The 13,778-nt window shown below is 48.1% G+C and overlaps 2 protein-coding genes across 5 annotated transcripts in view; both read left to right on the top strand.

The window, feature by feature from the left end:
* Window positions 1-2,046, top strand: part of LOC132460211 (casein kinase II subunit alpha-like) — a 31,466-nt gene extending 29,420 nt beyond the window's left edge. The window contains exon 16 of the mRNA XM_060055298.1: window positions 2,036-2,046. The gene's annotated coding sequence lies outside the window, so the exon portion shown is untranslated. The remainder of the gene's footprint in view (window positions 1-2,035) is intronic.
* The window catches only part of LOC132460209 (protein 4.1-like), a 38,353-nt gene that overhangs the window by 5,141 nt on the left and 19,434 nt on the right, over window positions 1-13,778 (top strand). For all 4 annotated transcript variants that reach the window (XR_009526368.1, XR_009526369.1, XM_060055296.1 and 1 more), the window contains exons 2-9: window positions 4,862-6,786; window positions 7,169-7,516; window positions 7,719-7,823; window positions 7,906-8,024; window positions 10,444-10,662; window positions 10,922-11,009; window positions 11,417-11,569; window positions 11,905-12,002. Coding sequence is in view for 2 of the 4 variants with exons in the window: in XM_060055296.1 (XP_059911279.1) it covers window positions 4,870-6,786; window positions 7,169-7,516; window positions 7,719-7,823; window positions 7,906-8,024; window positions 10,444-10,662; window positions 10,922-11,009; window positions 11,417-11,569; window positions 11,905-12,002 (3,047 nt within the window). In the remaining 2 variants the exon portion in view is untranslated. The remainder of the gene's footprint in view (window positions 1-4,861; window positions 6,787-7,168; window positions 7,517-7,718; window positions 7,824-7,905; window positions 8,025-10,443; window positions 10,663-10,921; window positions 11,010-11,416; window positions 11,570-11,904; window positions 12,003-13,778) is intronic.

Below are 13,778 nucleotides of genomic sequence, written 5' to 3'. Positions count from 1 at the left end.
CCCACCGCCCGGGCTAAGATGACGCCGGGAATGGATTTGGAGTAGCTTTCAAATCAATGGCAGCACTCCCTCCGTCCCTGAGCCCCTCAGGCAGCAGCGTCAGGGGACGGCCCATCTGCCGTATTGATTAGGTTAGGATGGACTGGAGGATCGCCTTACGCCGGGAGAGAGCGAGGAGCCTTTATGTGGCTTATTGCTAACTTAATGACGCTGATTGGTCCTGTGCTGCTCATATGCTCGGCAGGCTTTTAGGGTGGGAGTAGTGGTGGAGTAGGGTTAGGGTTAGTAGTAGCAGAGGAGTGGTTAGTCATGGATGGTAATATTAGAGTAGAGGAGTGGTTAGTCATAGTAGAGGAGAGGTTACTGGTTAGTCATGGCTACTAGTATTGGTATTAGTAGAGTAGTGGTTAGTCATGGCTAGCATTGGTATTAGTAGAGTAGTTGTTAGTCTTGGTTAATGTTAGTATTAGTAGAGTAGTTGTTAGTCTTGGTTAATGTTAGTATTAGTAGAGTAGTTGTTAGTCTTGGTTAATGTTAGTATTAGTAGAGTAGTTGTTCGTAATGGCTCATATTAGTAATAAGTATTGTTTGTTGATACAAATTAGCCTGATTCTTTCCATCAACATTAAATGCTTAGCGGACCAGATCTGAACCAACATCTTCTTCATCCAAATCTGTAACTTTTTAAACCAATGCAAATGAATCACTCATAAATTAATCAACCACGACATTATCTAATCAGGAGGCAGGTTAAAGCGGTCACGGTGTCGGATCGCCGTGCAAAAGGTTGTGGGTTTGAGACCCCGTTCCCACGGTCTACCTGCAAGCATCTACAAGAGGAGGATGTGTTCCCTACCCGCTCATTAATGATTTTATCTAAAAGAAAAACAATCACTGCCACTTTGGAGACAAAGTAGGAAATATAAATAAGAAAATAATCCAAAGCTCCTGTTGAAGGCTAATATGAAAACCGCAGTGGGTCGCTCATAAGCAAACAGAGTACTGTCTTTCTAAACGAAGGCATCCCTGGCCTGCACGCCTGCCATAAGGGTCCTACCAGTGTAGCGCTTGGCGAGACATCGCCATAGTGAGAAGGCTGGAGGGTTGGCGTAGTCCGGTAACTCCTAAATAGATAGAAACGTATGTTTTGCCACGGTAAGCATTTGCCCTAATGCGAAATATGTCAATAATCTCACGACAAATGACTATACTATGGCTAAAAAAAGCATACAGTATCCATCTAAATAAGGAATAACACTCCCATGCTCCATAAATGTCTGCAGTCTCTGGGTGGAGACGTCGCGATGCACAGGCCCTGCTAGGAGCTGGAGGAGCCCAACTCGGGGGTCCCCTAGTGTACACAGACCCCCTCTTCAGCCCCCACCTGGAGAGGGGCGCCTCGAAGGGAGGGTAGGGACAAGAAGACACCATCGTTCATGTCGACCACAATGTCCAATCAGCTGCCACGTTATGATAACGGACGAAAGAGACGACGAATCGACTGCGTTGGTTAGAAATCATTGATATACAAACACACAGATGGAGATACGAGTGCATAGATGAGGATAGCTAGACGGATATATGGGTACATAGATGGAGATATGAGTGCATTGATCGGGATAGATGATGAATGGAGATATGAGTACATATGGATAGATGATGGATGGAGATATGAGTACATATGGATAGATGATGGATGGAGATATGAGTACATATGGATAGATGATGGAGATATTGGTGCATAGATGAGTATAGATAGAGGGAGATAATCTCTCTTGATCACTTGAGGCCTGATTACCTCTAAACTCTTCTAATTCCATAAGCCTCGTTTCCTCCTCTGACTGCGCAGGTCCAACGTGGTGGATCCTCTCTTCTGATTGGTCAGGGAAGGAAGACAACACTATTCAAATTCAGATGCAAATCAATGGTAGTAGCTTAAAGCAGCTTGAGCCTGTGTGTGTTTGCATGGATGCGTGTGGCACGGGGGGAACATTAATAGATGTGCACTTGTCAGAAAGGCTCGCTAATGAGTGTCTGCCCCCCAGCATATGGAGCTATTTATACCTCCTCATCTGCAAGCTCTTTTCTATTCAGCCTTCTCATCTCCACTCAGCTTATTTCATCTCTCTCTCTCTCTCTCTCTCTCTCTCTCTCTCTCTCTCTCTCTCTCTCTCTCTCTCTCTCTCTCTCTCTCTCTCAGACAGCACTTTCTGTGCGTTCTAAGCCAAGCATAGCTTTATTTAGAATCTATTGAATTCATGTTTTGATGTTGCCACACTACTGCCACACTAAATCTATGAATGGAAAACACTGGTAATAGTAGGCTACTGGTAGGAAGGGTAGTCTACTGGTAGATAGGGTAGCTTACTGGTAGATAGGGTAGTCTACTCGTAGATAGGGTATCCCACTGGTAGATATGGTAGTCTACTGGTAGATATGGTAGTCTACTGGTAGGTATGGTAGTCTACCGGTAGATATGGTAGTCTACTGGGAGATATGGTAGTCTACTGGGAGATATGGTAGTCTTGATATGGTAGTCTATTGGTAGGTATGGTAGTCTACTGGTAGATATGGTAGTCTACTGGGAGATATGGTAGTCTACTGGGAGATATGGTAGTCTACTGGGAGATATGGTAGTCTACTGGGAGATATGGTAGCCCACTTGACTTTTTTTGGTTTGTTTTTTAAAACTATCTACTATTTAATATAATAAATTGTTGCCCTTTAATCATTTGAAATGAAGGCAATTTTTTTGGCCTTAATTTCATCAAAAATAAATGTAAATTATGCTTCAGAAATATATCAACAGCCATACATGTAATGTGAGTTAGTTTCAGCTGCAGTGATAGCATGTGTATCCGGGGCTAGGATAGGCCGAGCCCCCCCTTGGACCAGATGAACTCTCTTTGTGAGCTCAGGCCTGCTGGAGAGTAGCCCTCCTCATCTATTATTTAGCCAATCAGTGGCTCCCTCCTAGACACAAATGTCAGCGTTTTGACAATACGGCTCGCGTTCTCCTCCATCATCTCCCCCTTAATCAAAAGTGTGTCGCCTATTTTAATGATGGCTGACGGATCTGAGGAGGAGGACGTCTCCGTCCCCATCGGTCACGGGCCGGACCTGCTCAGCTGGCCGTTAGAGAGATGTTAGGTGGAACACTCAAAATGGAGGAGGCAGCGGCCACAGCTGCTCCATGAGGGAGGCGTCTGCCTCCTGACATCACCGTTCACATGACGGAGCGCTAAAATACCCAGAGGACCCGCGACCACTGATGCATGCACAGAGTGTGTGTGTGCGTGTGTGTGTGCCTGATTGGATGGTTGTGTGCGTGTGTGTGTGTGTGTGTGTGTGTGTGTGCCTGATTGGATGGTTGTGTGTGTGTGTGTGTGTGCCTGATTGGATGGTTGTGTGTGTGTTGTGACCTGGGTGGGACACAGCCCAGTGGGGGGTTGAGAGTTGTAGAGGGGGGAGGGGGACCCTGGATTAGTGACACAGTTACTGGTCCCAGGACAAACAATGGGAGTGCTGAAGAGGATTTGGTCGCCCCCCCTCTCCCCCCTCCCCGTTGTCCTATTACATTAAGTACTGCTCTATACTATATTTCTATAGAAATATGCATAGTGTGGGGGCTGTACATCTGGATGATTGGCCTATTAGTCTGCCTGTCTCCTCAGCCCCTCCCCCCCGTCTCCCCCCTCCCCCTGTCTCCCCCCTCCCCCTGTCTCCCCCCTCCCCCTGTCTCCCTCCCTCGCCCTCTGTCTATTTGAAGAAAGGGTCCAAGACCCGACTGGAGTTAGCCTACATATGTCTTGGAGACGGAGACACCCTGCCCCGTCGGCCGCAGGCTCGACTCTGGACTCAGAGGTGCATCACGAGCGCAGGGCAGCACTGAGCTATCTGTGGTGTTACTGCTGTCTACCGTTCGCCTAGGAGTGGAGCGCTGGGGTTATGTCACTGGGCTGCAGGGCCGCATGTGTATGTTAACAGCACACACAGGCAGCACACACAGGCAGCACACACAGGTAGCACACACAGGCAGCACACACAGGCAGCACACACAGGCAGCACACACAGGCAGCACACAAATGTGCAGTACACACACACACACACACACACACACACACACACACACACACACACACACACACACACACACACACACACAAGCAGTAAACACGCACATGGATGCAGTACACACATATGCAATACGCAAGCATTGCAGTACACACACAATGGTTAATTTTGATGAAGAGGAGTTTGGGGTTAGATGAAGAAGACAGAGCATTGGTCTGGGTTTGATGAAGAGGAGACTGGGAATTTGTCTGGGTCTGATGAAGAGGAGGCAGGGTATTTGTCTGGGTTTGATGAAGAGATGTCCTAATAAGCTGCCGCAGAGCAGAAAGACCTCCATTGTCTTCCAATATTTTAATGAGCATTTGGAGAATAATTAATCAGCTCTCATGCATGCACACACACACACACACACACACACACACACACACACACACACACACACACAATAAAACGGAATTACACACACCCAACCACACTTGCACACACACAAAATCACAATTAAACAATTAAAATCCAAACTCACACTAAAAGACTTGGACGCCTACACCAGCACATATGCTCAAACATAACTACACACTCACTAAAACATGACAACACGCACACTAGCTACAGGGCTGGGGTGATGTACAGCTTGTGTTTGCCCTGCGGTGCTGGGTGCGTACCAAGTTACTTGTCCGGATTGTAGCCTAGGTCTGCATGTTTGGGATGTTGTGTTCCAAATATAGCGCGTTAACCCATTGAGCCGTGCTCTGACCTTCCCTGCCTTTCCCGTTCTTCCCCATCCCAGTGGCTACCATGACAACAGAGGCGAGCGCGGTGAGCGAGGCGGACACTGAAGGAAAGCCGAAGTCCGGCAGTGCCGAACCCCAACGGGAGCCCCAGCAGGACAACAAGGAGAAGCCGGAGAACGACGAGAACCCAGGGAAGGAGGAGAACCCAGGGAAGGAGGAGAAGAGTGAGAACAAGGAGAACAAGGGAAAGCCAGAGTCCGCCGGCGACGCTCCAGCAGCAGCAGCAGAGAAGGGAGCCCCCAGCAGTAAGGCCCCGGAGCCGGCCTCGGAGGCTGGGACCGCTGAAGAGGTGCAGCTGAGGCCCCGGGCCCGCACCTCGGCCGGGAAAGGCCTCTCCCGCCTCTTCTCCAACTTCATGAAGCGGCGCTCCCAGTGCTCCGAGGGAGAGGGCTTCGAGGCGGAGAAGGTCAGCGAGGAGAAGGAGAACAAAGAGGAGAAAGTACTGGTGGAGGTAGAGGAGGCAAAGGCTGAGGAGAAGGAGAAGGTCAAAGAGGGGAAGGCAGAGGCCAAAGGGGAGAAGGAGGCCAAAGGGGAGAAGGAGGCCAAAGGGGAGAAGGAGGCCAAAGGGGAGAAGGAGGCCAAAGGGGAGAAGGAGGCCAAAGGTGAGAAGGAGGCTAAAGCAGAGAAGGAGGCAAAGGCAGTAAAGGAGGTCAAAGCAGAAAAGGAGGCCAAAGGGGAGAAAAAGGAGGCCAAAGCAGAGAAGGAGGCCAAAGCAGAGAAGAAGGAGGCCAAAGCAGAGAAGGAGGCCAAAGCAGAGAAGAAGGAGGCCAAAGCGGAGAAGAAGGAGGCCAAAGGGGAGGAGCAGAAGGCGGAGGTAAAACCGGCCCAGAAAGACAAAGAGGAGAAGATCGAGGAGAAGGAAAAGGAGGAGGAGAAGGTGGAGAAGAAGGGAGGTAAAAGGAAAAGAAAAGACAGTCGGAAAAAGGCGGAGGCGAAGCAGAAAGAGGAGGAGAAAAAAGCTGCAAAGAAGGAGGAAGACGTTGCACAGCAGAGAGTAGAGGAGAAACAGGAGAAGGAGACCATAGTTGAGGAGGAGAAGGAGACCATAGTTGAGGAGGAGAAGCCCAATGCTGAGGACAAGAAGGAGACCATAGTTGAGGAGGAGAAGGAGACCACAGTTGAGGAGGAGAAGCCCAAAGCTGAGGACAAGAAGGAGACCACAGTTGAGGAGGAGAAGGAGACCACAGTTGAGGAGGAGAAGCCCAAAGCTGAGGACAAGAAGGAGACCATAGTTGAGGAGAAGAAGGAACCCAAAGCTGAGGAGAAGGACAAGAAGGAAGAATCAGAAAATAAGGAGAACAAGGAGGAAGAAAAGGTTGACAAGAACCAGGTGAAGAAAAAGGAGAAGGAAGAAAAGGCCAAGAAGAAGGAGGAGGAGAGGGCAAAGAGGAAAGCAGAGGAGGAGGAGAAGACCAAAAAGAAAGAGGAGGAGAAACTAAAGGAGGCCAAGAAGAGAGAAGAGGAGAAACTAAAGGAGGCCAAGAAGAAGGAGGAGGAGAAACTAAAGGAGGCCAAGAAGAAGGAGGAGGAGAAACTAAAGGAGGCCAAGAAGAAGGAGGAGGAGAAACTAAAGGAGGCCAAGAAGAAGGAGGAGGAGAAACTAAAGGAGGCCAAGAAGAAGGAGGAGGAGAAACTAAAGGAGGCCAAGAAGAAAGAGGAGGCCAAGAAGAAGGAGGAGGAGAAACTAAAGGAGGCCAAGAAGAAGGAGGAGAAACTAAAGGAGGCCAAGAAGAAAGAGGAGAAGGAGAAGCCTGCTGTGAAGAAGGCCGACAAGGCGGAGGAGAAAGGACAGAAGGAGGCGAAAGGGACAACCGAGGAGCAGGTGAAAGCTCCCATCGCAGCGCCAGAGGCGGAGCTGAAGACGGAGCCTGAGATAGAACATCCAGCCGAGCAGAACTCCATCGACTGCACAGAGAACCAGGTGAGCGTCACACGGTTCAGATCTGAGCCCCGGTAGATGTCGCACGAAGTAGTGTTGGAGACACAGGAAACGTGAGGCTGGGAGGCAGGGTAGAAGGGCAACGCTTTCTGTTGTAGTGACCTAAACACTTTGAGTGCTCATGCAAATATAAACCAATCAAACAAGAGAAGCAGCCCAGAGGGGCTACGATTGCTAATACTAGATTTGTATCACTAGCTTCATCTTGCTTTATGTAATATCATATCATCTTCAAGCTACATTTGCATTCTTGTCTTCAGTTGGATTAACCCGTGCAACATGATGCTAGATATTAGGATGTTAGGTTCAGCAGTAGCCTGCACCAGACCTGTGTTTGACCTGAGTACGATGCTGTGCTGTCTAGGTGGTGAAGGAGGAGGAGCAGGAGAACCAGGAGAATCCAGCGCCCGTCGTGAAGGAGGAGGAGGAACCAGACGCTAAGGAAGCAGAACCTGCAGTGGAAGGAGTGAAGGAGGAGAAAAAGGAGAAGAAAAAGGAGAAGGGGAAGAAGGAGAAGAAGGACAAGTCTGTAGAGGAGAAGAAATCCCAGAAAAAGGACAAGACTGCAGAAGAGAGCAAATCCCAGAAGGACCAGTCTCCAGCGGAGGAAGCCCAGAAGAAGACAGAGGAGGCCAGCATCTCTAGAAAACTAAAAAACATGCAGTGCAAAGTGATTCTGTTGGATGACGTCGAGTTTGAGTGTGAACTTGATGTAAGAAAAGTCAATTTCTTCTTTCATCCTTCGTATCTTTCTACTTTCTGTGTCTTAAATTCCGTTCTACTTTTTTCACTGTTACGGTTAAGTTCTGAATAAATTGAGTTGCACAGATATACTGATCCTGAATACTTACCAATCTTTCTCTTTGTGTCTGCCTGTCGTTGTGTATATGTCCTTCTCTCTCTCTGTCCTTTAGAAACATGCCAAAGGCCAGGAGTTGCTCACCAGAGTGTGTGACCATCTCAACCTGGTGGAGAAGGACTACTTTGGCCTGGCTAACTGGGAGACTCCCACCAACAAGGTAGTCCACCTGACGGCTGAAGCACTGATAATGTCAGAAATGATGAAAAGCGTCCAAACTAACTACTCCAACCGTTCACCAGACCTGGCTGGACGCGGCCAAGGAGATCAGGAAGCACGTCTCTGGGGCCGTGTACGAGTTCACCTTCAGCGTCAAGTTCTACCCCCCAGACCCAGCGCAGCTCACCGAGGACATCACCAGGTGACTAGTACTAACTAATGCTGACCACCAGGTCCCTGAAAACAGATAACTAACTAGCTAATGAGGACCTCCAGGTCCCTGAACACACAACCCTCTGACTAGTACTAACTAATGATGACCTCTAGCACTAGCTAATGATGACCTCTAGTACTAGCTAATGATGACCTCTAGCACTAGCTAACGATGACCTCTAGTACTAGCTAATGAGGACCTCCTGGTCCCTGAAAACATAAGTCTGTGCTAGTACTAACTAATGATGACCTCCACGATTAGTACTAACTAATGTTGACCTTGACGATAAGTACTCACTACTAATGACGACCTCTAGTACTAGCTAATGATGATCACCAGGTCCCTGAACAGATAGCTCTGTGACTAGTACTAACTAATGATGACCTAGTACTAACTAATGAGGACCACCAGGTCCCTGAAAACATAACGCACTGTGTCTAGTAGTTACTAATGATGACCTTGACGTTTAGTACTGACTAATAAGGAGCTCTAGTACTAACTAATGATGACCTAGTACTAACTAATGATGACTTCTCACTACTAAGCTAACCTTGTGTTGTGATTAATGCAGCCGCTCTATAGTCAGGTGTTCTCAGGTTCGGGTTAGAGGTTGTAGAAGTTGTTTAGTGGCTGAAATATTACTGCACACAAAGCCAAGAGTTCACTCCCAGGTGCGTTCACTCCCAGGTGCGTTCACTCCCAGGTGCGTTCACTCCCAGGTGCGTTCACTCCCAGGTGCGTTCACTCCCAGGTGCGTTCACTAAGGCGCGGCACAAATCCATACAAAGTCAACGCAACGAAGCGTACAAAGGCAGATTTTCTGCCGGAAAAAACGGTGGCGCGAATCGAAGAAAGCGCGGTGAAATAACTGTGATTCAACGTTGAAAATATCTGATTATTTCAAAGTTTGAGTATTTGAACTTTACTGCGAATTTCGCGTGATGCTTGGACAGCCTATCAGCGTTCAAAGCTATTACTAGTACCACTACTATTACCACTACTATGCTATTACTACTACTACTACTACTACTACTACCACTACTACTACTACTACTACTACTACTACTACTACTACCACTATTACTACTACTACTACTATTACTAGCAGTGTTGGCAGATTGGTGACCGTTTCCAGCCCTTTAGCAATATAAATTAAATATAAACCGTTTTGAGTATTTATATAAATTATGTAAATATGATAATAATCATTATCTAATAATTATTAGGGCATAATAATTGATAATAATTATTAATGAAGGCTTGGCGAGCCACATGAGTCTCGCGCCTAGTTGTTCCCGGGTTAGGGTTAGCCTAGTGGTTCTCAGGTTAAGGTTAGCCTAGTTCTCGGGTTAGGTTTAGCCTAGTGGTTCTCAGGTTAAGGTTAGCCTAGTTGTTCTCGGGTTAGGTTTAGCCTAGTGGTTCTCAGGTTAGGGTTAGCCTAGTTGTTCTCGGGTTAGGTTTAGCCTAGTGGTTCTGAGGTTAGGGTTAGGGTTAGCCTAGTGGTTCTCAGGTTAAGGTTAGCCTCTGACTTGATAAAAGCTGCAAGTCTCACCACTGCGTGTTCTAAAGCCAGCGTCTCGTCCTCCTGAGGGCTCTACCTGTTAGCCTCGTGTTCTAAAGCCAGCGTCTCGTCCTCCTGAAGGCTCTACCTGTTAGCCTCGTGTTCTAAAGCCAGCGTCTCGTCCTCCTGAAGGCTCTACCTGTTAGCCTCGTGTTCTAAAGCCAGCGTCTCGTCCTCCTGAGGGCTCTACCTGTTAGCCTCGTGTTCTAAAGCCAGCGTCTCGTCCTCCTGAGGGCTCTACCTGTTAGCCTCGTGTTCTAAAGCCAGCGTCTCGTCCTCCTGAGGGCTCTACCTGTTAGCCTCGTGTTCTAAAGCCAGCGTCTCGTCCTCCTGAGGGCTCTACCTGTTAGCCTCGTGTTCTAAAGCCAGCGTCTCGTCCTCCTGAAGGCTCTACCTGTTAGCCTCGTGTTCTAAAGCCAGCGTCTCGTCCTCCTGAAGGCTCTACCTGTTAGCCTCGTGTTCTAAAGCCAGCGTCTCGTCCTCCTGAAGGCTCTACCTGTTAGCCTCGTGTTCTAAAGCCAGCGTCTCGTCCTCCTGAGGGCTCTACCTGTTAGCCTCGTGTTCTAAAGCCAGCGTCTCGTCCTCCTGAAGGCTCTACCTGTTAGCCTCGTGTTCTAAAGCCAGCGTCTCGTCCTTCTGAGGGCTCTACCTGTTAGCCTCGTGTTCTAAAGCCAGCGTCTCGTCCTCCTGAGGGCTCTACCTGTTAGCCTCGTGTTCTAAAGCCAGCGTCTCGTCCTCCTGAGGGCTCTACCTGTTAGCCTTGTGTTCTAAAGCCAGCGTCTCGTCCTCCTGAAGGCTCTACCTGTTAGCCTTGTGTTCTAAAGCCAGCGTCTCGTCCTCCTGAAGGTACTACCTGTGTCTCCAACTGAGGAAGGACATCATGGGCGGCGTGCTGCCCTGCTCCTTCGTCACCCTCTCCCTGCTGGGCTCCTACGCCGCCCAGTCGGAGCTGGGGGAGTACGACCCGGAGCTCCACGGCCAGGACTACGTCAGGGAGCTCAGCCTGGCCCCGGGCCAGAGCCCCGAGCTGGAGGACAAGGTCATGGAGCTGCACCGCACCTACAGGTGAAGCCCGGCCGCAGGGGCGGTGCGGCGAGGGAGGGGATCCCTGACAGCGCTCTGGCTCTGCCAGATAAGAGCAGCCAGGCCTTTATCAGGCGCCACCGTAGTGTGTGTGTGTGTGTGTGTGTGTGTGTGTGTGTGTGTGTGTGTGTGTGTGTGTGTGTGTGTGTGTGTGTGTGTGTGACCACGATGGCTCAGGGAGACCTGCCGGGTTTCGACTCTGGGGTCTTTATCCTCCCCTCTCTGTGCCGTGCGCCCCCAGGTCCATGAGTCCAGCTCAGGCAGACCTGCTGTTCCTGGAGAATGCCAAGAAGCTGTCCATGTACGGAGTAGACCTGCACCAAGCCAAGGTCTGGACCGGGGTTATGCAAGGAGTCGGATCTGCTGTTTAGAGTCACATACAGTTCACCAATCAAATGATTAAACGCCTGAAGTCGTGGTGCAAGTTCCCGAAGTAACTATTATGTTGGCAGAAATATATTATTTATAAAGCAATAATGTTATAATGAGTATGAGCATGTCTGCATAATAACAGAGGCCTGCAATTCCAGTTTTTATACTGTTATAAGTTTGCTGCAAGGTTATCCTGTTACAATAAGGACCTCATAGCCATGACCCTCACCGCGGGTAACACTGCCTCCTAGTGGCCAGTGGCCGGAACATGTTTAAAGTCAGAGCCAATGGCGTTGCGTTCAGCGCTGCACAAGTGAACGCTTGAAAGGAAACAAGCGATGCCAACTGTGTGTGTCTGACGTAGGACCTGGAGGGCGTCGACATCACGCTGGGGGTCTGCTCCGGGGGGCTGATGGTCTACAAAGATAAGCTGCGGATCAACCGTTTCCCCTGGCCCAAAGTGCTGAAGCTGTCTTACAAGCGCAGCAGCTTCTTCATTAAGATACGCCCGTCCGAGGTGAGCTCCAGCGTTCCTCCTCCGCTGTCCGTTTGACGGTACATTTTAATGTGCTTGTGTTGTTGCCGACTTTTATGTGTCTTTCTCAGGTTCCTTGAAAAATGTTGAACTGTACGGTCGATTTTTAAAAAAACACACTGTACATGCTGAAACACAGCGTTAAATCGATTTGTGTTTCAGGATTTAAAATACGTAGATTTACGTCTACAATATTAAATTATGAATTTGAATATAACAACGCTTTAAAATGGAGATTCTCATTATTTAATCCAGTTCAATCTTAGGCTGTGTGTCATGCTATATCAGCCAGTAACAGCTCTTGTTTTGGTCCACAGCAAGAGCAGTATGAGAGCACCATAGGCTTCAAGCTGCCCAACTACAAGGCCTCCAAGAAGCTGTGGAAAGTGTCTGTGGAGCACCACACCTTCTTCAGGTAACCGGGCGTCTCTGTTTCCTGATCCCTGCTAATGGGATCCTGTCACTCAACCTCTTACCCTCATCAACGCTGTGATCTCTAAAGTAGTTCCCCCGGGGAAACCCCCACCGCCCAGCGTGTCGGTCCCGGGTTAGAGTAGTCAGGGCTTTGGTGGCCAGAGATTATTTGCTGTTAGTGGTGATGTCAAACACTAACTGTAAGCAGGGTCTTTACGGGTGTCGTGAGAATGGGGCCCACGGGGAATGTCAGTCAGGGTTGAAGGGTTAATTGTGTTGTCAAGGCTGTAGTTAAAACATCTGGCGTTTTATCTGTTGTGATGTACAGTACTTAGCATTTTGTAGCATCTTATCCTAGCTATCTTTGTTGTATACAGGGAAGGAGGTAATCTAGAGATTGTCAGTGCTTGGCACTTGGTTCTAGGAACATCCTTACTGTACAGACAGCGATATATTATTGTTTCTCTTTCTTATGACAAATGTACTTATTGTAAGTGACTTTGGATGGAAGCGTCTGCTTATTGCCTTAAATGTTAGTGTATATGTTAATGTTCTCTCAGGGTCTCCACTAGGGCCCGACCGATTCATCGGCCTGCCGATTTAATCGGCCGATTATAGCTTTTTTGAAAATAATCGACATTTGCCAAAAAGACGCAGATTCCAACCGATTTTTTTTTTTTATTTATTTTTTTTTTTGTAATGTTATTGCTCTTAGTATCCTGCAGATTGCGCTCCTACTCGCCTGCTAACTAACAACTTTAGCTGGAGTAAAAAAGAGGAGATAGAATTTTACCGTACAACATGAAAGCACGCTCGTTCAGGCAGCTGCGCGCTCACCTCACCAATGTACACAAGACGCGTTGTTTGAGCATGTTGTGCCTGTTTTTCTTTAGGTCCCAGGCCATGTTAATTTGTTATACTGTAGACTCTAACGGTGAGACCATACTGCTCAGCACGCACGTGTTAGTCACTGCTCACGAGCGCAGCACATTGGGAGTTAGTTATTTATTTTACATTTTACATTCCACTCATTTTTTACTGTAAATGTATTCTAAAACACTCAAAGGTTCTGCATTCAATTCACATATTCGTCAAAAGTGTTTAAAGTATATTTAAGGTATCAAAAACTACGTTTTATAGGCTTTTTTTTGTTTTGCTTTTAATCTGCCGATTAAATCGTAATCGTAATTTTTCTCTTAAAATAATCGGCATCGGCACTCAAAAATCAATATGGGTCGGGCCCTAGTCTCCACCGTAGAGCGGTCGATGCTGTAGTTTAGATACCTGACGGGTTCTCTGCTGTAGTTTAGATACCTGACGGGTTCTCTGCTGTAGTTTAGATACCTGACGGGTTCTCTGTTGTGGTTTAGATACCTGACGGGTTCTCTGCTGTAGTTTAGATACCTGACGGGTTCTCTGCTGTAGTTTAGATACCTGACGGGTTCTCTGCTGTAGTTTAGATACCTGACGGGTTCTCTGTTGTGGTTTAGATACCTGACGGGTTCTCTGCTGTAGTTTAGATACCTGACGGGTTCTCTGTTGTGGTTTAGATACCTGACGGGTTCTCTGCTGTAGTTTAGATACCTGACGGGTTCTCTGTTGTGGTTTAGATAGACGGGTTCTCTGCTGTAGTTTAGATACCTGACGGGTTCTCTGCTGTAGTTTAGATACCTGACGGTTTCTCTGCTGTGGTTTAGATACCTGACGGGTTCTCTGTTGTGGTTTAGATACCTGACGGGTTCTCTGCTGTAGTTTAGATACCTGACGGGTTCTCTGT

Source organism: Gadus macrocephalus, chromosome 6, assembly GCF_031168955.1.
Source record: "Gadus macrocephalus chromosome 6, ASM3116895v1".
Lineage (NCBI taxonomy): Eukaryota > Metazoa > Chordata > Actinopteri > Gadiformes > Gadidae > Gadus > Gadus macrocephalus.
Note: the sequence above shows the minus strand (reverse complement) of the source record. Positions and strands in the feature narration are given on the sequence as shown.